Below are 23,004 nucleotides of genomic sequence, written 5' to 3'. Positions count from 1 at the left end.
GAAAATAGAAAACGGGTACATAAACTATTTGAAAGCAGTTATTTTGCATAAAAACAAAGAAAATAGTTTAGTTTTCAATTTATGGTGACCAGAGTGCAGAACCGTACTCAAGTATTGGTAGCTTTAGAGAACGATACAGGATAATCTAGGAGTATGGACTGCGGAAGTGTTTTTTTTTTATTTTATAAAATCACCCTTAAAGATTTTTTAAGTATATGCATTTTCTTTCGCATAAATAAGTTAAACGATAAAAATGACAGATAATGCTAAATTAAATATACAAAGCCTTTTAAAAAATGCCTATCCCTCCTATACCATCATTGAAAGATATAAAGGGTGTACCATTCAGTTTATAAAAATTATTTTGGCTTTATTCGTATTCTCATAAATTAGCAGTATATAATATTATTGTTCATACTAGAAACACATTGTATGCATGCATTTATGCATTTTCGAGATAAAACACATTTTCGAACTGTAAAAATTGTTACATTCTTGTTGTTTTTTATTTTGTTTTATATTATGAATAATACAATAAGGTATGTAAAGAGTGGCCTTTTGAGACCTTTTCTTATGCATTTGCACATACGTGCATTATTGTTTTATTTAATTTTCTCTGCACTAATGTTATATATATATATATATAAATTATATAATTCGTCTTAATAAATAGAGAAGCATAAGTTTATTTATTAATTATACATATAATATCAAATATATACGTTGGGCAAAATGGAAATCGCGATAAATATGATTTACAGTTATCGAAATAGGGTATACTTAAAGTACTTGAAACGAAAACTCAAACAATGGCTTTTAGAATTTGTAAGAAACTATTAGCTTGGGCGGACATTATGCTATAATGCAGTATACGCAAATCTGGAAACATATTTGGTAATACAAATTTAATTAGTTATGAATTAGAATATCATATTACCGTATATATAAACATTGAAGTTTGTGATTGTGTTAATAAAAATTAGTTGACAAAACAAAAGATATAATTCTACGCTAATGGGACATACACCAAGTGCACATAGCAGATAAAAAAAAAATGCGTTGAAATATGTGAGAAGGTAAGAAAATTAATTTACATTAAAATATTTTGATTAAACATTTATACAACGCATTAATCCTTTGTTTTTACTAAAATATGCCTTAAACTCCTGATTTCACGTACATACATACATATGTCTAAAAACAGCATAGTTTAGCATTTAAATTTATGATTTTAAATCTTTACGTCAATTTAACTATATTTTATGATATCATGGTTTATATTTAGGTAAAAATGTAACAACTTGGCAGCAGTCTTTCAGTGTAGTATGTACGGCAACAGTAGTGTGCGTTTCAGTATGCATCAGCTTGTGTCGAGTTGTACATATTTAGTTACCAATTAACGAGTGCTCTAGTGTATGCTGATGATGAAATGTTCTAGCGGTTAATCATAATAGACGGGACAATAGTGGAGAGGATTGGCGATGGTAGTGTACTTGATGATTATGAGACGGTACATTAATTTGCTGTTTTATCGAATGTGTGTGATTTGACTCTTCCAATTAAGGAACATATATATATAATAATTTCAATTAGAGAGACGGTCTAGTCATTTATGTTTACAACGTATTGCTTTTGCGTATGCTTTGGTTATTAACAAGCAGTCGGAGTCGTTAACCTAGAAAAAGGCAACAAATATTACAAATCTGTTAACAATAAAATTGTGGTAAATAATGCATTTCATACAAATAAATACATTCCAGCTGAGATGATGATTGTTTAGTAAGCATGCCTATTGTGGTCAGGGTTGCGAATTTTTTAATCGCAATATCTTAATTAGAATCATTTTTAATCGCAATATCTTGGAATAAAAATAAATTTTTTAATTCCGATTTTGGCATTAAAAGTTTGATTTTTTTTGTATTTTAAAGCTTGGGATTAAAACTTTTAATTTTTTTTAAATTCCTTATTATATGCTTGGGATTATTTTCTCGATCCGGTATTTCGGATTAAATTTCTTTTTTAATCCCATATTTGGGATTAAAAATTATTTTTAATTAAGATTTTCGGGAATACAAAATAAGAAAAAAATAAAATTTTAATACGATTATTTCTTAATGGATTATTTACAACCCTGATTTTGGTACATGTTTACACTTTCGAAATCCCTTCAAACATGCATGCAAACAATGCAACATAAATACTCATACAATGTTATGATACATGGATACGTCAGACATAACGGAATAGAGTAATGTATAATATAATAGGGGAATGTATAATTTATTCACATCCAAATTCAAGTGAGATGAGTCTGAAGTCAAGCAACGAGTAGACAAATCGGAGCTACTATATATACAAATTCAGGATACAAACTTCGTTATTATCTGATGAGTTGTGAAATGTAAACATGCCAAATAAGCCAGTAATCCCAAGATGCTATGTAGAAGTACTTACGCATCCGAACTTGTCGTTGCGCCTTCGAAAAGTATTTCTGAGCGGCTGCTAATAATGTAGACTAAACAAAATGAAATAATCAGCACAACAATGCCAATGGAGAGTGTGACGATTTCGTGTACTCTGGATGGCCGTAGGAACATGCGCGCTCTGAGACCGGCCCAGGTGGATTCAGTCCACGTTGAGTATTGACCTGATTTCCAATTGTAATCTAGTGAGAAAAATGATAAAATAAAGAGAATAAATTTAAGCAAGTTCTCAATTGATTTGGTGAACGTACCATCTATTAAAAACGCCGGACTTAGAGCGTGACTATAGTTCTGCGTTGTCAGGCGACATTCGCCGGCTCCTTTTTGGCCAGCAATCCACTGCAATGGCAAAGGTCCACACTTCTCTTCCACGGTATCAGCTACTTCAGTTGACAATAATAATCCTAAAACGCGATACGTCCAACCAGATGAATCCTGTGGACTACCAGCAACGCTGATGTAGCTATAAATATTTTATGTTTAATTGTTGCAATTTAGAATACGTTTGAACTCGCACATACCGTGATGGTGGAAACGGTAGTCCTGGCAGGCTATTAACTGGTGAAGCATCTTTAAACAGTCTACAATCAGCTGACTGTAGAAAGCAATGCAGTAGCTCATCTACTAATACAGGACTTGCGTAACCTTTCTCGAGAGGTCCTTTGCTAAGAAGTAATTGTGTCAACGCCAAGGCTACACTCGTTGACACATTACGTATTTTGATTTGCACTGAATCTGCTGAGAAATATTGCAGTGCCTCCTCAGTAGACATAAGTTTGGTGTAATATTGTTCGGTGTGGTTACCATATGTGAAATTAAGATTTGCCGCGTTGTCATATATTGAGTGATAGTATCTGTTCTGCGGCCTTGAATTTAATATCAACGCAGGGAATGTCTGATTTTTGCGTAGGAAGGATTGCGCTGACGTGGGTGGTATATTTGTACCCACTTTTAGTTCAAACTTAATATCAAAATTTTGACTTTGCGCATTTAAAGCAGCTGCGAATGATGCAGCCTTTTCGGATGTATTTAAGGTGTGTACATTTATTGCTGAGACTTCATCCAATACACCTATATCGATCATTAACTCAATGTTTTCAAAAGAAATTGGAGCTGTTAGTGTTGATGGTAAGGGGAAATCTAAGTTTTCTAAATCGTAGACAAAACGTTGTGATCCGATATAATCATACGATTCGCCGTTGAAAATAAGAAATAGTATGTTCAGTTTTCTAGTTAATTCCGAGTAATTGTTAGGAAGGTATTGCTTAAGTGTGCTAGCAACGCTCATCAATGTCACATAGCTCGTCAGTGAATCCATAGCGCCCAAACCTAGAAAACAGGTAAATGAAAAATATTAATAAAAGAAGAAAAACCGTTAACTTCGATGGTACACAAGTTATAATACCCTTCAAAAATGTAAAAGATTCCATACAAGAACATGATTTTGATCGGTATGGTAGCTAATAGACAATGATCTTTGCCAAAATGAGTAAAGATATCTACTCAAATGAAAAAGTTTTCCATAGTACAGAGTTTTGATCGATTAGTTTGTATGACAGCTATTTACTATTGCGGTCCGATATCTGCGATCCCGACAAATGAACAGCTCCTTGGAGAGATAATTATGTACATGTGCGAAATTTCAGATCGATATCTCAAAAACTGAGGGACTAGTTCGTGTATATGTATACAGACGAACATGGTTAAATCGACTCAGCTCATCATGCTGATCATTTAAATATATATATATATATATACAATTTATAGGGTATCCGCTTAATATATATATACGGTGATATATATGTTACTTACCTAACCCATCAAACATGGAGGCGGTATCCATTCTACAAGATATTAGAATAAATTTCTCGTTCGGGTCTGTACGAATTTGTGAGGTGTCTTCTGCTATGGAACTTGAAAAATTACGAGGGTACATTGTGGCGTAAACATTGTTGCCTTCCAAGGGATCACAGTATCTAGTTCGAGCTAGGTTGTTAATGAAGTTCGAACGACGAATGCAAACTTCAGAATTGACCGCCGCCGACATAAAAGTACTTACTTCAACAGCGCAAAGACTACGTGTGGCATGCCCACTGTAATCAAAATTATTAAACTTTTGAAAGCACAACTTCAGCTTGTAAACTTCTTCTTCGTCTGCTATATAATAAATGGGAAATGGAAAATCTTCATGTAACAGTCCAGTTCCCCAAGGATTCCAGGCATTCTCAGCATTTTGTGTATCGCAAGTTGCTGTTTCCTTGCTGTTTGGCAGCAATAAACCACTATATTGATTCGGGCAAGTAAGTTCATGCGAAAACTGTTTCATTTTTTCGTTGTCATTGATAAGCAATACTACAGTTATATTGTGTTGTGCTTCATTTTTTAAACGCAGCATATTTAGCCGAGTGAAGAGATGCGGTGGTATCATGGGCGCATATGGAGGCGCAGGTGGGTTTCGTAGTAAAAATTCAAAATCCTCCACAACTTGTATAAGATGTAGTGCTCCTACAGAACCAAATTGGCTCGCTGTTACAGAATAGAGATAAAGAATAATTTTACCGACTGACTGTCACGGATGCATTTATAAAAAAATTTAAACTCACATGAGCAGCCCGTTTGATGGGTTCCATTGAGGCGCCGGAAGCAGCTGGCTCCACTTATAGATGAGTACATTCCATCTTTTATGCGTTGACTTTGGCCTGCCACTAGTTATTACATGTAATTATACAGACAAGAAAATAAGTGCAATGTAAAGTGACTCATTGTTGACAATTTTTACGCCTACTTATAAAATTCTAATAAGTGGAAAACCTATAAATTATATCACTATTGTTTTAACAAGCAGTTGACTAAAATTGTAGGCTTTATAATGACCATTTGAATGAGCAAGAATTTACAGCAACTAAAATTTCACGCAATAGATATAATTATGGACATGCATTTAAAACTTACCAAACAAAATGTTGAAGCCAATCAATTGTAAGATGAAAAAAAAGATTATTCGAAGGTCCATTTTCTCTTTTCAGCCGCTTTAATTATGAAAGACAAGAAAGTTTGCAAGAAATGGAGAATGCAATCTATTTGTTGCAGCTGACGACTGTTTTCTTTTGTGATAAATGCCAAATAGTATGTTCAAATCATGCCACATAGGGTATGTTAAGTGATATTGAATTCAATCTAGTGCGCGCTTACACGAGAAAACTTTTATTGCCCAAACTCGTACTTTGTTGGGCGAGGGGGTGTCGAGAAAAGGCGAAGGGTACCAAGTTGCTTGTGCTCGGGTGGCACACTTTGTGTTCCTGTGTTACGAAATCAATATTTCTTTGTTAATATTTGCAATATGTTCGTAAATTTGAATTTTATCATCTCGATTTTGTATGTCATATGCAAATATATATACAATTATTCAAAATATAAAAAATATTTTAGAAAAGGGTGAATATTGATAAAAATAAGTTAATGAAAACCATAATTTGGGAATAAAAGATTAGAGGGTCGTTTGTGTGAACGCAACGGGCAACACCAACAAAGAATTTTCGGCTAATGAGCAACAAACTTTGAATATTCACATTCCGTTCAAAATTCTGCTTTTATTGTTATATAGGTGTAAAAATTCATCGAAGTAATTCTTTGAGAAATATTTTTGTCTTCCGGCATGACCTAAAAATGAAAGTTGGATTTTGAAATTTTGTTTATTCATTTATTGTTTAAATGAATGCAAAATATTTCGAGAACGTTGTCTATTTTAAATCGATTGGAGTAAAATTGACGAAGTTATTATTGTTTTTATAACTTTTATTATTAAAGTTTTACATCAGATTTTAAAACTTTAAAGCGGTTTTCCCACAACTCACGTAGGGTAGGCAGTTATTCTCACAAATTTAAAACTACTGTACCGATCGTTTTAAACACTATTTCGATTCAAACGTTGAAGAATTTAAAATTGTCAATAATTGAATTTAGACGCTCTTAAGTAATTGTTGCCATCGCCGTATTTTTTAATATTTCTCCATGAAAATTTAACAGAATATTCTTCAAATATCATACATTATAATAATGCATGCAAAAGAATATCATAAACATTGGCCTTGTTTTACACGAATTAACTTTACATTGTTTGAAGTATTGGACTTTTACTTTATTTGTAAATTATAGTACTACAATGTTTTCGAATAGAAATATAAAATGTCAGCGCTGTTAAGTTCAATCTTATGTCTACTGCACAACCATCAGTCGCGGAGCAATGTTCATCGACATTAGCTCCTGGAACAGCAACTTCGCGGCATACGGCAAACGAACTTGTGATATTTGGGTTTTATTTTTGCAACCCTTGCACTCAAAAGTATTATTACGCAAATTAGCTATGGCAATAAGACCACAGAAATTACACACATGTATACGATATGGATCGGAAACCTCAAAGAGACGTTCGCGTAGAAATTGTGCAGCTCCATGAGATATCTGACAATCTCGCTCCATCTCACCGAAACGTAGACCTCCATCGCGTGCCCTACCCTCCATGGGTTGACGCACCAAAATCTGTACGGGACCACGTGCGCGAGAGTGAATTTTGTCATCCACCATGTGCTTGAGACGTTGGTAATAGGTAGGTCCCAAGAATACTTGTGCATTGATTTTGCGACCCGTATGACCGTTGTACATCACCTCATTACCACGCAAATGATAGCCATACTCCTGTAGGAACGTGGATATTTTTTGTACGTTCACAGCATCGTTGAATGGCGTAGCATCACCAATTTCACCTTTGTTTGAGCCCAACTTTCCTACAACAAAATGTAATTGTAAAAGCGAATTTAAAGAAACACCGCATAAGTTGTACCTTGCAAACACTCGATTAAATGGCCAATTGTCATACGAGATGGAATGGCGTGAGGATTGATAATAATGTCTGGAGCAAGCCCTTCACATGTAAACGCCATGTCTTCTTGTCGATACTGGATGCCACAAGTACCCTTCTGCCCGTGACGTGAGGCAAACTTATCGCCAATTTGCGGTATACGCACTGAGCGCACACGAATTTTACAGAATTTATAACCCTCGCTATTCAGTGTTAACATGACTTGATCAACAATACCCGTTTCGGAGTTACGTAGAAAAGTCGAAGCATCTCGCTTACTGAAACGCTTTGTGGTACTATCGAGCTAAAAAGAGAAAATAATAAAACTTTTTGGTAAAACGCAATGCATATACAATACTATTATACCTCATCGTCATTTTCAGGCAGAGTAATTGTTTTCCCAATAACCACATCATCACCTGATACACGAATACCAGGCGCAATAATACCGTCATCATCCAATTTGTCGTAGTGAGCATTCCGCATGCCCTGACAAGTCTGACGATTGGGCTTCTCGAAGTTCTCTTCTTGGTCGCCAATACGCTTGTTCTCAGAATCTTTATATGAGCGGTAGAAAACTGAACGGAAAAAGCCACGCTCCACTGCCGAAGCATTCAAAATGACAGAATCTTCCTGGTTGTATCCGGTGTAACATAAAATGGCAACAATTGAATTTATGCCAGCTGGTAGCTCTCTGAAGCGCAGATACTCCATGGATCGTGTAGTGACCAACGGTTTCATTGGATAATAGAGTACGTGTGCCAGTGTGTCCATTCGTACGTGGAAATTGGTAATGTAGACACCCATAGCTTGTTTACCTACAAAAATTAATTTAGTTATGTTTAACCACGGCTTAAAAGATATTTCCCAGATATAGTACCCATAGCGCTTTGATATGTGTTACGCGGACTCTGATTGTGATCGGGGAATGGAATAATGGAGGCACATACCCCCAAAATCATCGCCGGATGGATTTCGCAGTGTGTGTAGGTCGTACAATATGCATAGTCCTTGTCTTGTTTCAAATCATATGGCGACATCGCAATCATCACAGTCTCCTCCTCCAAAGTGTCAATGTATTCCACTACACCCGATGCGACCAGAACTTGCCAACTATAGTTATTATAATCACGTTCCTTTAACATGTCCACATGAGTTTTTTTCAACAACAGTGAGCCATTCTCAACAATCAATAGCGGACGACAAATACGACCGGCATCTGTGTATATTCTTATTTCACGATCGCGAATATCACGGATCATTGATACTTCCGAGACAATGATATCCATCTGACGACGCAATTTACGCAGTGTAGCCATCAACTGCTCTGGATCACGATGTATGCCGACCCAGCAGCCATTAACGAAAATTTTTGTTGCATCTGCGATGGCAGAGGGGGCGATTTCTTCAAGATTTTCCATGGACCATTCTTCCAAGAATTCCAAAATAGGCGAAGGCTGGGAACCAACAGAAATGTATGCCATAAGTGCTAAATTCTTTACCAGACCGACAGCCGCCCCCTCTGGTGTCTCGGCCGGGCACAACATGCCCCAGAGTGTATTGTGCAATTGACGTGGTTTGGCCAATTTACCATCGCGTCCGATAGGTGAGTTGACACGCCGTAAATGTGACAATGTAGATGCAAAAGTTAAACGATTCAACACCTGAGACACGCCAGCGCGGGCCTGATGTGCCTTCTTTTGATCACCCCAATTACCAGTGGCCAAAGAGTAACGCAGACCGTCTGTTATTATATTCGTTTTGATGGCTAATTCTAAGTTGAAATCCTTTCCACGATCGATGAACTTTTGTGTGTACATACGGACTTCTTTCATAAGATTCTTGAATAGCCCACGGAAAAGGAAGGCCAATAGGGGTCCGGCAAGATCTAAACGTTTGTTACCTATACAATAAAAATGTGTTGCACTTAGTATATTGCGTTATTTTTGCAATTGTATATCTTTATCTTACCGTAGTGATCACGATCGTCTAACTCACGACGACCGAGCGAAGCAAGCAGTAAACGATGTACCATGTAACCCAAAAAATATGCTTTCTTTGTTTCACAAAAATCGGATACGCCTACATGGGGCAACATTTCCTTTTGTAAAATTTCTTTTGCGTATTTTATACGTTTGTCTTTTGTTACACCCGGTCGTGCGCCACGAGCACCAATAAAATTTAAGGCTACATTTTGCTCTTGCACGACGAACGCTTCATCAAGTGATGGTTTTACCATTTCCATCATTTCGGGATCATCAAAATCATAGATGATGTGCTCCAAAATATCGCGATCGGCTACAAAACCCAAAGCTCGGAAAACTATCATTATAGGAATTTCTTGTTTAATGTATGGTAAGATCGCGATTATGCGCTGGCCAATGGCAGATTTTTTGATATTCTGTGAACCACGAGCCATCATATTTACCCATAAGGTAGAAGTCGGTCTGGAGCTGTGTTCGAGACATGAACGGATTTCCGATTTGAAAGCGTATTTACCATCTTTCATGCTGAAAACGTATACAGTATTTGTTGCCATTTTTTCCTGGGCGATGAGTACTTTTTCTGATCCGTTAATAATGAAATAACCGCCCGGATCTAGAGGGCATTCATTTAATTCTGTTAAATCACGATCTGTCAGCTGTGAAAGGAGACAGTAGGTGGAACGCAACATAATAGGAATCTTTCCAATAAAGGTCTTCTGGTGCTGAGTTTCTACTGGATCGGCACCTTCTATAATTTTTGTTTTTGTTATGTCCACATAGAGTGGAGCGGAATATGTAAGATTGCGTAAACGTGCTTCGTTTGGCATCATTGGACTTGGAGAACCATCTTTTTCCCAATGTGTTGGTTTGGAAAGATAAATTTGCTCAAACTTTAGTAAAAAGCGAGGCTATTTGTAAAAAGTATACATTTAAAACTAATTGGTTTTGCTTATTAAAGAAAGTTGATTGTAGACTTACGGGTGTTTCAATTTCACCAGATGTGTGTTGGGCTTCTGCTTGCAAATCAATTGCCGGCGAGTCTTCTACAATGCGTTGCACAGACATTTGTATAAATTCGTCAAAACTGTCCAATTGCTGTCGTACTAAACCCTTTTCATCGAAATAGGCGTTGATTACAATCCAGCAAGCTTCCTGCCACAATTCGTGGGAGATTTCCTCCGCATTCTCTTCTTCGTACATTTCTGCAATTTAAGAAAAATAAGTGAAACTCGTTTTCATAATGGCGATCGGAGAACCCAGGTGGCGTAGAACTATTATGCTATTACTAAGGCTTAAATTCTTACCATCATCTTCGTACATCATTTTGCTTGTTTGCAAAATGCTTTTGGCCAATTAATTGTTTGTTTCTTACAACTTATATTAAAAAAACTATTACTGAAATAACAAATTTCATAGAACTCGAAAAAATACGCTGCAATATGTGCCACAGAAAATCGGCAATTACAGAAATGTCAAATGTGGACTTATGACAGCTGTTAAAAGTTAGCCGCCGCATATTGTTAACGGCGGCAAATTAATAAATTCTGTCGGAATATAGAAAATGGCTGGACATTTCGCGTCGATGTATACCTACATATAAGCATTCCGAGTGACAATGTTCAGAATCGTCTATAACAAAGTTTTCACTGAGAATAAATTAGAATACTGAATAACGGAATTTTGCTATTAAATATTTTTGCATCTAAATATGTTTTTATTATATTTAATTAGTTTGTTTAGTTGAAAGATTTAGACATACATTTTAAATTGATTAGGTAAGGTATTATACAAAATTTTATGTGTATGGTGTAGACCGAGTTAGGACCAAGTTCAATCTATTAAGCATGAAATTTTTTCTAAAATTCCTTATCCGTACACTACTCTTCCTGCTAAAATGCAATAGTAAAAGATTGTCGTTTTGCACTTCGACCTTAAATCTATAGTGTCCTTCCCTCTTTCAAACAGATTTGCAAAGTACCAGCACTTTGAATAATTCCACGATCCTGCTGGACGCTATTAAGGCGATGTGATCTCTGTTCGAATATATATTTTTGATCTAATGATTATTACAATGATTGCCAACCTATGGTATATAATATTATATAATTTGGTACCAAAAGTGAGAAATATTGCTGAGAAGTATTGTGATGAATCATTTTTTTTTTTGTCATATGTAGTTGCTTTTTTTACAATTTCGGACTTCAAACGTTCCAATAAAGCAATATAATAGTCACTTGGAACAGATCTGCTCATGCAATATAAAGACAAATGCTCATGCAATATAAAGCCAACACGCCTCTTGTGTGCAATTTTCAGAGCGATATCTCAAAAACTGATAGACTAGTTCGCGTATATACAGATGGACGACGGACATAGCAGCATTTATATATATTTTTTAAAGGGGTTCCGACGTTTCCCTATGAGGGTTAGAAACTTCGTGGCAAACTTAATGTAATTACCTGTTCAGAGTATAAAGATTAGACTAATTGAGCACCTGACCTACTCTGTATGCTTCGATACCAAAACTAAGATTCGAAACAACGATTCTGTCAGACGGAAATCATAATATACCATACGTAATTTATTGTGTTAAGCTAATATATAAGCATCCGGGTGTATGATGGGGCTTTTGTGGAATTTATGTCAAATTAGAAATATCAATCCAACTGGAAGTCGAGGATTAACTCTTCAAGATATAGGTGGTGGTGTATTTTTGGATTGAATTCGACCAATTTTTATAACAAAATACTTAGCCGTTGGATCTATGCTTGGATTAAAATTCCATAATTTTTTTAATCTTTTGGTTAAACTTTATGTTGAGAAAGATGAGAAAGATGAATTCGAATTATATTTGTTTAAACTTTGAAGGGTAATTTGCATAATAAGCATTGTTGACCGACATTTCACTACTTGCTTTCGCCTAAAGTGGCATAAGCGCAGGCCATGACCCACTCACCTGTTCTACTCAGACGTAAATGAATACTCAAAAGATAAAAATATTAGGTTTCATTTTGTTTTCTTAAATTTAATAAATAAAATCTTTTTAAATTTTGCCATCTATTTTATAATTTATTTTTAAAGATAATACGAATAAGACATATGATATGATCAATTATAGAATACATTTAAATATTTATTATGGTTAAAAACAACTATTAATTTTGATTTATGAAATAATGAGAAATTTATTGAATAATGAGAAATGAAATAAATCTGATAATGAGTGTTTCTAAATGTCAACAAGACTTCTTTGAAACAAAAATTATTTGGCTAATATTCTGAGGTATTCCTTATAAAAATTGTGAATAAGTAGTAAATTTTAATTTTGCATGCAGAGTGACAACTAAAAGGTTTTTGAACCCCAAGGGGCACACAGATCTCTTTTGAATTTCTATAACATAAATAATATTTTTGTTATTCATCGCGTGTTTTTAGGAGACTTTCTACTGTTTATGTTTGAGTGACATTCGTAAATACTCTTTTGGTGTTCAAATTAGAAACGTATATACATATATATTGTATATATATATAGATATATATGTATGTATATATAATTATTATTACATTTTATACAATTCTTTTGCAATTTGCAAGGATGAAAGCCGGGGATTTACTTTCAGCTGTTGGCAAAACTTTATATTAACACTAAAGGGAGGCTTAGACGAAATGAAACCTAGTATTGACCCGGTTCTATCCATATTTGACATAGTGCATTGTGTAATCAGGAAGGGATTTTTTCGCAATAGAAACTGGGGTCCACATTTTCGGTATCTGAGGGCTTGAACAGTTGAAATTCGAGTTTGACAATTTTCGGTTATTAGGTTGCACATCTTAAAGGCAATATTCTTGCAAAGTTCTATCTAGATGCGTTTATTGGTGCTTGATTTGTATAGAGGTAAAATTTAATCTCTCTGACGCTTTTATTCAATGAGTTATCGCACTTTTAGTAGTTTTCATCATAACCGTTATATGAGGAGTGGGCTGGGTTTTGATCCGATTTCAACCATTTTTACACTGTCGAAGAAGATGCTTAAAATATTTATATTGTTGTGATTTAGTTTAAGTGATTTGGCAGATATTTACATTAAACTTATAAGGGTGCGGGGCCACGCCCACTACGGACAGATAGACAGAAATTCACACGGATTTCAACTCGTCTTGTCATCCTAATCATTTAACTACATATGTATAACTCGATATCTGTCTCGAGTGGTTTTAGGTGATATAAAGAACCCTTAAGTGAAAAAACTTATGTACTCTGAAGCAGCATGTTGCAAGATTATTAAAATATTCAAATAAAAAATTCAATTGTGGAATGTATTGGAAATTTCTTGTTGTAGATAAGGTTAAAGTATTGAAATTCCACATTTGGTAGTTGCTCTATACTTTTCCGATACATTTATATACTAGTACATTGGAGCAAAATTGACGAAGTTATGAGTATTTTTATAATGAACGTTTCATGTCGGACTTCAAAACGGTGCCCCTCACAACAGCACCAATCATTTTGTAATTTCGAACACTATTTCTATACATAATTTTCGCAAAAAAACGGGTATTCCCAAAAAACTGTGTTACCTGGGCAAAGAAATTACGTTGCGATATAATTTAAATTTTTTTGATTTCAAATTTTTTTAAAAATATTTCTCCATGAACAGAATATACTTAAATGTCATACTACAATGTACCATTTGTTTAGATTTTAACTGTTTCATAAAAAAAAACATAAAAATGGTTCTTGTTTTACACGCAATAACACTGCTCCCCTGCGGTCAGATAAGTATTTAGCCCCACTGCCCGATGCCACTACTATCGTGTAGTACTTTCTAGTAGACGGATGCTGACACGATTTGTTTTGACAACATGTGAAAGTGAGGTAAACACCAGAGACCAAGGATCCGATGAAACAGTGGACGACTCCCGGCGAAAAAGGCGAAGACTGTCACATCGGCCAGAATGATGATTACCATCGTTTTCTAGGATTCGGTATACATATAAATGATTGCGTTACGGGCTTAGTCGATTTAGCCGTGTATAAACGAGAATTTGTCGTTCAGGGTTTAAGGTATCGACCTGAAATTTTGTACACGTTTTTTCTCTCCAAGAAAGTGCTTATTAGTCAGAATGGTCGTTGGCAGATCACTATAGGATGTAGGATACAAATCGATCATCAAATTAAGTGCTTGTATGGAAGTCATTTTGATTTGATAAGATATCTTCAAGAACTTTGACATAGATTATTGTCCAAGACAATGCCACAAATTGTTTAGATCGGACCATTATAGCATACAACTGTCATTCAAACTAACCGATCCAAATCAAGATAAAAATCTTTATAAAACTCAGTTTTTTTTTATTACGCGATTTTAATTTGACTTGAAATTTGTTTATTTCTACTGGTGCTTAACTGATCGATCGAAATCAAGTTCTTGTATGGAAAACTTTTTCATTTGACGAGATATCTTCACCAAATTTGGCATGGTTTATTGTCCAAGAAAATGGTGCAATTTTCGATTATTATTGTTCATATCGAGTCACTATGACATATAGCTGCCGTACAAACTGACCGACCAAAGTTCTTGTAAGGAATCTTTTGTATTTGTGAAGGGTATTATAACTTCGGTGCGTCGAAGCTGGCATTTTTTCTTGTTTTTTTTATCGAATATTCCAGACTGTCAAATCTGAAACTTAATATCGGTTGAGCTACTCACCGACCAATCAAACGTAATTAATGACATATTTGAAAAATCCAGACGAAAAGCTGCACTCAATTCGTCGAGTAATTGCCACTTTCTCTGCCACTACTCATCTTTGAGACAACATATAATTAAGTTCACAAAACCCCGCAAAAAGTATCATAAATCACCGTTAACGCCGGCATCCAACCGAGGAACCACCAAATAGCTCCATGTATAGCGCACAGTAGCCTCCGACTATACTATGCCTAATTACTAATTAAACATAATAAATTAATTGGCCTGCGTTTAACACCTGACAATGCTGCTGGCATAGTGGCACATAAATGAGCGCGAATCAAGAAACAAAAAATAACAAATAGCTGGATATAATACAAACAAAACAAAGTGAAGCCGCAAAAAACGGTAAGCATAACAAATTGATATTCAGTTAATTGTTTTCGTTGTTAATACAGCGGCTGTAATACTATCAATTGTTGTGGTCACATCGGTTTGCATGGGTACCTTCATAAAATTCATTCGCATGTATGTGTATGGGTGTGTTTCATTGTCGAAATTCATACGCTTAATTACGACCCATTGATGACCACTTACCTTTACGCTCGCATATATTTACATAAGCTCCCGCAATTACCTACATCAGACTCGGCAAATGAATAAAATGAATAAAATGTAAAAATATCAGATTTGTTTATTTTTTTTGTGGCCACTTAACGGCCACTCATCGTCCATTCATGTCGCCAAAATTAATGGCCTCATTATGTTTTTCACTAAACACACCCACCGCTTCGCCCAAAAGATTAAACACATCTATCAAATCGCACAATCAGTTGGCTTATATACTCAAATATTTATTTATTTAAATATATATGTTTATAATTAAGAAATCAATCACAATAAGTCAGCACTTAAAACTAATCATCTACAAAATAGAAATAAAGTACAATTAATCAATTACAGCTTTCCTGCAGAGGTTTGCTTATAACAGAAGTGTTCACAGTTTCGCTCCTTTGCGGAATACGCTTATCGCGTAGAATTCCGGTAGTCGATACAATTTGAGGCGCTGATGACTGAACTGTCCATTGGTCAGCGCTTTCACGTAGAATATATCCTTCATGGTGAGCTCACGTGGCCCATTGCTCTCATCTTCCATTTCGTTGGAATGCTGCTTCGCTGGGCGGTATGCTTTGCGCTTAAGTAGTTTCACATAAATTACCTCGTCGTCGTCGTCGAGTTCACGTCCTTGGAGCTGCAAGTTTCGTGGAATCGGATAGAGTAGTAAAGGCTGGATGGGTAAAATTTCATTGGGTTGTTGCGCATAGTCCCATGCCGTGATTGGTCCTAAGGTTTCGATTGTGGGCAACGGTGTGCTTGAGGTGACAAGTATTTGTGCCATGAGATATATGAAAAGGCTAATGATTTGGTGACTGTTGTGCTGTTTGAAAGTGGGGTAGAAATAAAGTTGTATTGAATATGGGCTTATAAGTAATATGTATATATGGGTCCGATTAAAAGATATTTTAAGTAAAACATTTTACTTCCTTCTTATATAATTTGATTGAGCGCGATCCTCAAACAAAGATTTATTACAAACTAGAAAAAACGTTACCTTCGGCTTTAATACCGTTCACAGGTGCATTTTTCATGGCATAGAAGGGTATATCATAAAAGGGTATTTCACTTGATTTTGATGAGTTATATGCTACTACGATCCGAAAAAATCCGGATAGACGGACATGGCTAAATCGACTCAGCTCGTCAAGCTGATCTTTTATACTTATACATACTTGATAGGGTTTCCGACGTTACCTTCTGGGTGAACTTAATATATGGTGAACTTAAGGGGCGGTTAGGGTTAGGGTTAATCGATTTTTTTTCTCTTATCTTATTGTTTAACATTTCAAGAATATGCCCTTAAAATTTTAGGTCGATAGAAGCAATATTCTTAAAGTTATTGTCTTATTAATTTCCTGGCCTTTAACGCTCCAACTCTAACTGCTGCGGGCGGTCGGTAAAGTTCATAAACTTTACACGCGTTTTTCTCAAAACTACTTTTTCAAAGTCCGTGTTCACTGTCATTTCAAAACTACTTGACCGATTCATTTCAAACTTTATACACATTTTCGACATATAAAATACCGCTAATATACTAAGAACTGTTCAGCGTATAGTGAAACTGTTTTCATACGGTATATTTCGTGAATACTATTTATTTGACCGTTCGGTCTGATACTCTAAATGTATTCTTTTAAGTTTAGGTTTAAAAGATTTCCGCTTGTTCCAAAACAAATAAAAATGAATATAAATAATACCACAATATAATTATCCAACCGCAGAAATTTGAAAAATAATATTGCAAACATAATTTTATTAAGGGTTGCCAATCAATTTTGGAGATTGCATGTCACCTGTTTGAGGTATTGGTAATATAAGCGTGATATCACAATATTGGTGGCAAACGTAGGATAAAGAGAAGTCTCTGATGAATATAAAAATATTTCAAAAGTATTGTCAGTTTAGTCGGTGTAATCATTTCTTTTCTGCAGTATTATAATAAATGTTGTTATTATAGAAAAAACATTATTTTGTAATAGTTCAACGGGTTGAACAATACAAAAGCTGACTCTTCTGTAAATGTTGCTCCAACCCCGGTTGATGTTTTTCTGCGCCCAATGCAACCTTTTTCAATATGTGTTTTTGAAAGTAAGGGTTTATTTACAGTATGAGCAGTACGTTTGATGCTACCTGCTCTTTTAAGGACAGTCTTATTGTATTTATAAAAATTTTATTTAGGTTCTCTTAGACTGAGTTGCCTCACTTGTCATGTGATTCTTCCCTCTTCCTAGCTTCAGAACATCTCTTCACGAATGTGTTTGTAATTTACAACTTTTCATAGTCCGGCATAGTAAGGCGGAGGACCTTACCGTTACAATTAACAGCTCACACTTGGAGAGACTTTCTTAGATGCGTCTATTCATCAATTTTTCAGTGTACTAAGCGGAAAAACAATTTTTTTTAACCCACCCTAATGCACATATTTAATAAAATTAATAATATTACACAACCGATTTTTTTGACAAATCATTCGTGTATTTTGCACGCAGTTTCAAATATTGAAATACCTGTGCTGAATGATTTCGTAATAGTTTAGATGGTGAATAAGGTCAGATTTTTATCTTTTTTACTTCTTTTGTCAGTTCCAATTATTGCCATGTAGCATGGTGTTCACTGGTGACAATTTATTTTACGGTCGAAAGATATACTATTTACAATAGTTTGTGGTCTTCACACCTATTATGTTAATTACGAGCGAGAAATTATACGGAATTGGTAAAGCTGTGTGCTTAACATGTTCAATGCCATTTAATAATTCGAGTCGTTTAGGAGTTGAAGCTCATTACAAGTATATATCAGTAATTTCGGGCAGTGCTTTTCGTTAGTTAATCAGCAAATTGTCAACAGGAAATTCTTCTTCTGTTTTTATCGCAGGATACCAGCAATAACCTGATTATTGTTTCAATACAAATATATTTTTGTGAGGGTGGAGATGTGAAAATTGTATGAAGACTCTAAATATTACTATAGTTTGCCATATCATTTAAAGGCAATAAATAAAAATAAACATGATAAAGGTAATTTTGCTGTCAATATTTCACAGTTATTGGAGGCAAGACCTTTTTATATCCTCAACAGGGTCTATTAAGTTTGGCACGAAGATAAATGTAAAAGATCAGCGAGATAACCTGAGCCGATTTAATTACAATCGTCTGTCTGTTCATCTGTATATGTACTTGTATATGCCAAATTTTGCACACGTCATTTCTTTCCCAAGAATCTGCACATTTGTATGGCAGCTATAATGTACTATATATATACTATACTAATCTATCAAACTAAAGTCTTTGTATAGACTTTATTTGAAAAGGTTTCTTCACGAAATTTTTCACAAGTTATTGCCCAAGGCAACACTATAGTCTTTGGACAAATTGTTCAGATCGGACCACTATATCATATAGCTGCGATTCAAACTCATCGCTCAAACTCGAAGTAAAAATCTTTTTAAACCCTTTTATGCTATAAAAATGCACCTGTGAAGGGTATTATCACTTCAGTGCAGCAAAAGTTAATTTTTTATACTTTTTTCCTTTCTACCGTCCGTAGAAGGTCGGATGTTTTTTGGCTAAGTAAAGGTTCGAAACTGCTGTAATCTGTTTATCCTGCATTCCTAATTTGGTAATGTTTTAAAATTATAGACACTCAATTCGAAAGTTATTCAAATCTGTTTTCTCAGTTTTCTTGTTTAATTTATTGTCTAAGAATTTGAACATTCATATAACATTTTATGCAATGTTAAAAAAAATATAAATAATTGATTTTTTAAGAATTTTTCACATTTGGTTAATTTAGTTTGTGTATGTAACAAACTGTATATAATAAAAAACGGTATTAAAAATATGCTCTCGAACCATTTTGTGCGTGAATTCGGTGGTTTTATTTCGTCTAAATTTTGTTTAGTAAAAAAAAAAAATTATTTTCTCTTATTAAAAATCACTGTAAATTCACTGATCGTCTTTTTGCAAATTTTTGGTATCCCTTATTAAATTTATTAAAAACTTATTGCCGTCGTTGCGAAAGCTTGCGTGAGCTACGCGCCAAAGTCAAACATTAACTGGCACTCCGGCAAGGCCGTTGTAACTTTGTTTACTGCAAAGCGCCTGCGCAGCGTCTCGCAGCAATAGCGCGGCATCAAGTACACATGTTTCGGTGTAGATGATAAATACTTGCGCCAAAGCATATGAAAAATAGTTGGTATTGCAAAAAACAACAACACAACAGCCGCAAGTATCAGACTGATCAAGTGTTTGTAAATCGGTGATGCTAAGCATCATAACTGTTGACTATTTGTAGTTGCACACGCAACGCATACATTGTCTGTACATACAAGTATATGATATTTACACATTTGCCCTGCAGTCCATGTAGTTAACTCTGAGTCAATAGCGAAGAGTAATAATAGAATATGAACAAAAGACACTGTCATTAGGAAAAGACGGACCACACGCTTATTTGTGTTTGATTTCAACCTTTTCAGTTTGTTTTTTGCAACCATACACAGGTGTGAACATTTAATCTCGAATATGAATGACGAAAAATAATTTTGATTTCGGTAAAAAATATAAGTGCTTATTAAAATATGTATGTAGATATGCACAATCCATATAACACAGACAATTGATGCGAAACAAGGAGAAGCGTTTTTATTGCGTTGAAAAAAAAAAGAAAACAAATATTGCCCGCAACTGTAAAATATTGCTAGACGGAACTAAAGTAATACATGACACAGAAGTATGTAGATGATAATTTGGACTAATGCTGCCAATTTCATAAGTTTATCGTTGATGAATTTACAATTTTAACTTAAAACTTAAACGTTTCTTTTTTGGAAAATAATAATAATACTTACACACACAATAAAAGTAAAATAATTTTTGGGTTTACAGAATTATTTTAGAATGTAACAGATCTAATGATAACGTTTGCTTTATACTGAACACTATCCATATGTTTCCGAAATTGCTTTACCCATTCAAAGCGGATCCAGAGTTTCCTTCAGGGATCTGTTTTTTCTTTTAAACATATTTTTAATATTTGTGTTTGTAGATTTTTCTGAATTTTAATTAAAATAATTTTTCGTGTTCTGATTTTATGATAGTAGCGGACTCTATGAATCGATCTATTGACTATAAATTTTTACGTCAATCATTTATTATTACTGAAGTATCCGAGTGGATTTACCATTGGCCCATTCAATATAATACCGAAATATTGTTAAATACCTTTTCGGATGAATTATAATTTTTTATAGAGAAACAAACACGGTCAGTAACCTTCGTATTTTCGATTGTATACTTGGGCATATAATGTTTAATTCATTGCAAAAAAAGTTTTAAGTCTAGCACGAGTACGACACAACATCAGCTTAAATATAACTAGTGTAAATAATAGCTACACACTTAGAAAATAAACAATATTGGCAAGAACATTACCTACTCACAAATATTAGTTGTTAGGTAATTGCTTATGCAAATTTTTACCTCTTTAAGTTTTAAAAAACATAAAATCTGTCATGTAGATATATATCCGATGTATGTTTGTAAGAGCTGCTTAATTGTCGGCGCGTCTAATGTCATACCTTCCACGTGGTGTGCAATATAAATATGTCTCTTTCCGCATACTTCTGAATTTAATTGAACATAAAATGTTTATTCTTTAAATGAACAACAAATAATTGACTTTTTAGATAACTAACATATTATATGTAAGTTTCATATAAAATTAAATAGTATTTAAATTTTTTAGACGCTTTTGGCGGCTTGACTTATCTATTAAAACTGTTTTTAATATAATCTTTTGAATATTCTACCGATAAAATCCACCTGTATAAATGCATAGAATCAGTTGAGCCGGAAATGAATTAGTTGAATGTGAATGAGATTTTGAGGATCTCTGATATCTGTATAATGAATTCTCAAAACTATTTTATAATTCTTTATGATTTCTTATGAACCAAAAGCTTCAAGCAAAGGATTACCTTTCATAGTACAGTAACTAGTAACAAATTGTTATAGCTTTTTTTTCACATCCTTTGTAATTAAATCATCTTAAAAAAACGACCTGTTAATTCATTTATGAAAAAATATTTTGAGAATTCATAATTAATATTTCATTTCTTCCTCGGTCGATTGGACTGAAAGATTCGAGGAAGCATAAGAACACTTTAAATTCCCCGGTTTTAATTCGCAGCCAGAAATTATTAGTTAAGCAAAAATTATAATAATATGTTAATAAAAATACTGTTACCCTTACTGAAGATTAAATAACTTCAACAAAACGCATTTTTTGAACTCACTTTGATTAGAAAGACCTCAGTTTTAAGTACCTTTCCCTGACCACCCTAATATTATATCATATATTGTATATATATACGAAAATATTATGATACAGAAAGGTCTACATTCTCACACGGACTTTCAACAAAAAGAATAACAGCAGATTATTTTTAATAAAAAAAAATAAGGAAGGTCTAAGTTCGGGTGTAACCGAACATTTTATACTCCCGCAAGGTATTGCCATATATGAGATTTTTTATTTTAATTAAAAGTAGGAAGTAGTTAATGCATCTATTATTTACAATCCTATGCAAGAAAATACACTGCTATTAGAAAAATATTCTTTCGGAATTTCATTAAGATTTATTACATATTGACCGATAGATGCGGTATAAAGTCAACCGGTAGTCGAAAATATTTATATTAGGTATAAAGTCAACCGGTAGTCGAAAATATTTATATTAGGTATCTGGGGGCTAGGGAAGTATTGACCCGACTTTACCCATTTCTAACACAAGGGCATGCAGTTATCACAAAAATATTCTCTCCGAATTTCAATAATAGAAGTCCCAGACTAACCGATATGTTCGGTAGGAAAATCAGTCGTATGCACTGATGTCCACTTATTTAATGTCTATATATACGGTCCTTGAAAAATTATAGTCGGATTTCGACAATTTTGACTCCGGCTCCAATGAACTCTTTCTTTGCCATCCTGGTTGTAAAATTTAATGCTTGAAGTTCTTTTATTCAGTGAGTTAATGCACTTTTAAAATTTTTTAATATTACCGTTATATGGGAAGGGGTTATTATCTAATTTTACCCATGTTCACATTGTATAAGGAAAGGCTTAAAAAACTTTTTCTCAGCAAGTTTGGTTGATTTAGCTTCAGTGGTTTGGAAGATATGTGCATTTAATTATTTAGATGACGGTGCCACGCCCACCTAAAAGCACAAGCGCTTCTTATCACTGCGATACTCTGTACCAAATTACAGTTTTGTATCTTAATTAAGTGCTTAGTTGTGACACTTTATAGGTTTTCGTTTAATACGTTTTGTGGATGTGGCAGTGGTCCGATTACGCCCATCTGC

General features: G+C 34.4%; 3 protein-coding genes across 6 annotated transcripts in view; all 3 read right to left on the bottom strand.

Annotated features, from left to right (window-relative positions):
- Nucleotides 1-344: 344 nt before the first annotated feature.
- Nct (Nicastrin) lies at nucleotides 345-5,605 on the bottom strand. 2 transcript variants are annotated; one of them, XM_014236951.3, is made up of 7 exons: nucleotides 5,436-5,605; nucleotides 5,087-5,188; nucleotides 4,296-5,009; nucleotides 3,005-3,812; nucleotides 2,735-2,946; nucleotides 2,455-2,665; nucleotides 345-1,675 (listed from the first exon to the last, which is right to left on the bottom strand). In XM_014236951.3, exons 1-7 carry the CDS (start codon nucleotides 5,494-5,496, stop codon nucleotides 1,651-1,653), a joined length of 2,133 nt encoding a protein of 710 aa, XP_014092426.1. In that variant the 5' UTR covers nucleotides 5,497-5,605; the 3' UTR covers nucleotides 345-1,650. The 2 variants fall into 2 exon arrangements, with proteins under 2 accessions (XP_014092426.1, XP_014092427.1); XM_014236952.3 differs by having other exon boundaries at nucleotides 345-879.
- A 991-nt stretch (nucleotides 5,606-6,596) lies between these two features.
- Nucleotides 6,597-10,790, bottom strand: Polr2B (RNA polymerase II subunit RpII140). Its single transcript, XM_014236943.3, has 7 exons — nucleotides 10,631-10,790; nucleotides 10,305-10,528; nucleotides 9,313-10,234; nucleotides 8,222-9,244; nucleotides 7,708-8,159; nucleotides 7,324-7,645; nucleotides 6,597-7,267 (listed from the first exon to the last, which is right to left on the bottom strand). The coding sequence occupies exons 1-7, from the start codon at nucleotides 10,647-10,649 to the stop codon at nucleotides 6,699-6,701; spliced, it is 3,531 nt and encodes a 1,176-aa protein (XP_014092418.1). The 5' UTR covers nucleotides 10,650-10,790; the 3' UTR covers nucleotides 6,597-6,698.
- A 5,045-nt stretch (nucleotides 10,791-15,835) lies between these two features.
- LOC106618970 (uncharacterized) overlaps nucleotides 15,836-23,004 on the bottom strand; it is a 60,707-nt gene continuing 53,538 nt past the window's right edge. For 2 of the 3 annotated variants that reach the window (XM_036378454.2, XM_036378455.2), the window contains exon 2: nucleotides 15,836-16,457. In XM_036378454.2, coding sequence (XP_036234347.2) covers nucleotides 16,017-16,418 — 402 coding nt within the window. In that variant the 5' untranslated portion in view covers nucleotides 16,419-16,457 and the 3' untranslated portion in view covers nucleotides 15,836-16,016. Of the gene's footprint in view, nucleotides 16,458-19,488; nucleotides 19,854-23,004 lie in introns of those variants that run through there. The other variant, XM_014236922.3, reaches the window with a different exon arrangement.

Source organism: Bactrocera oleae, chromosome 2 (assembly GCF_042242935.1).
Source record: "Bactrocera oleae isolate idBacOlea1 chromosome 2, idBacOlea1, whole genome shotgun sequence".
Taxonomy (NCBI): domain Eukaryota; kingdom Metazoa; phylum Arthropoda; class Insecta; order Diptera; family Tephritidae; genus Bactrocera; species Bactrocera oleae.
Note: the sequence above shows the minus strand (reverse complement) of the source record. Positions and strands in the feature narration are given on the sequence as shown.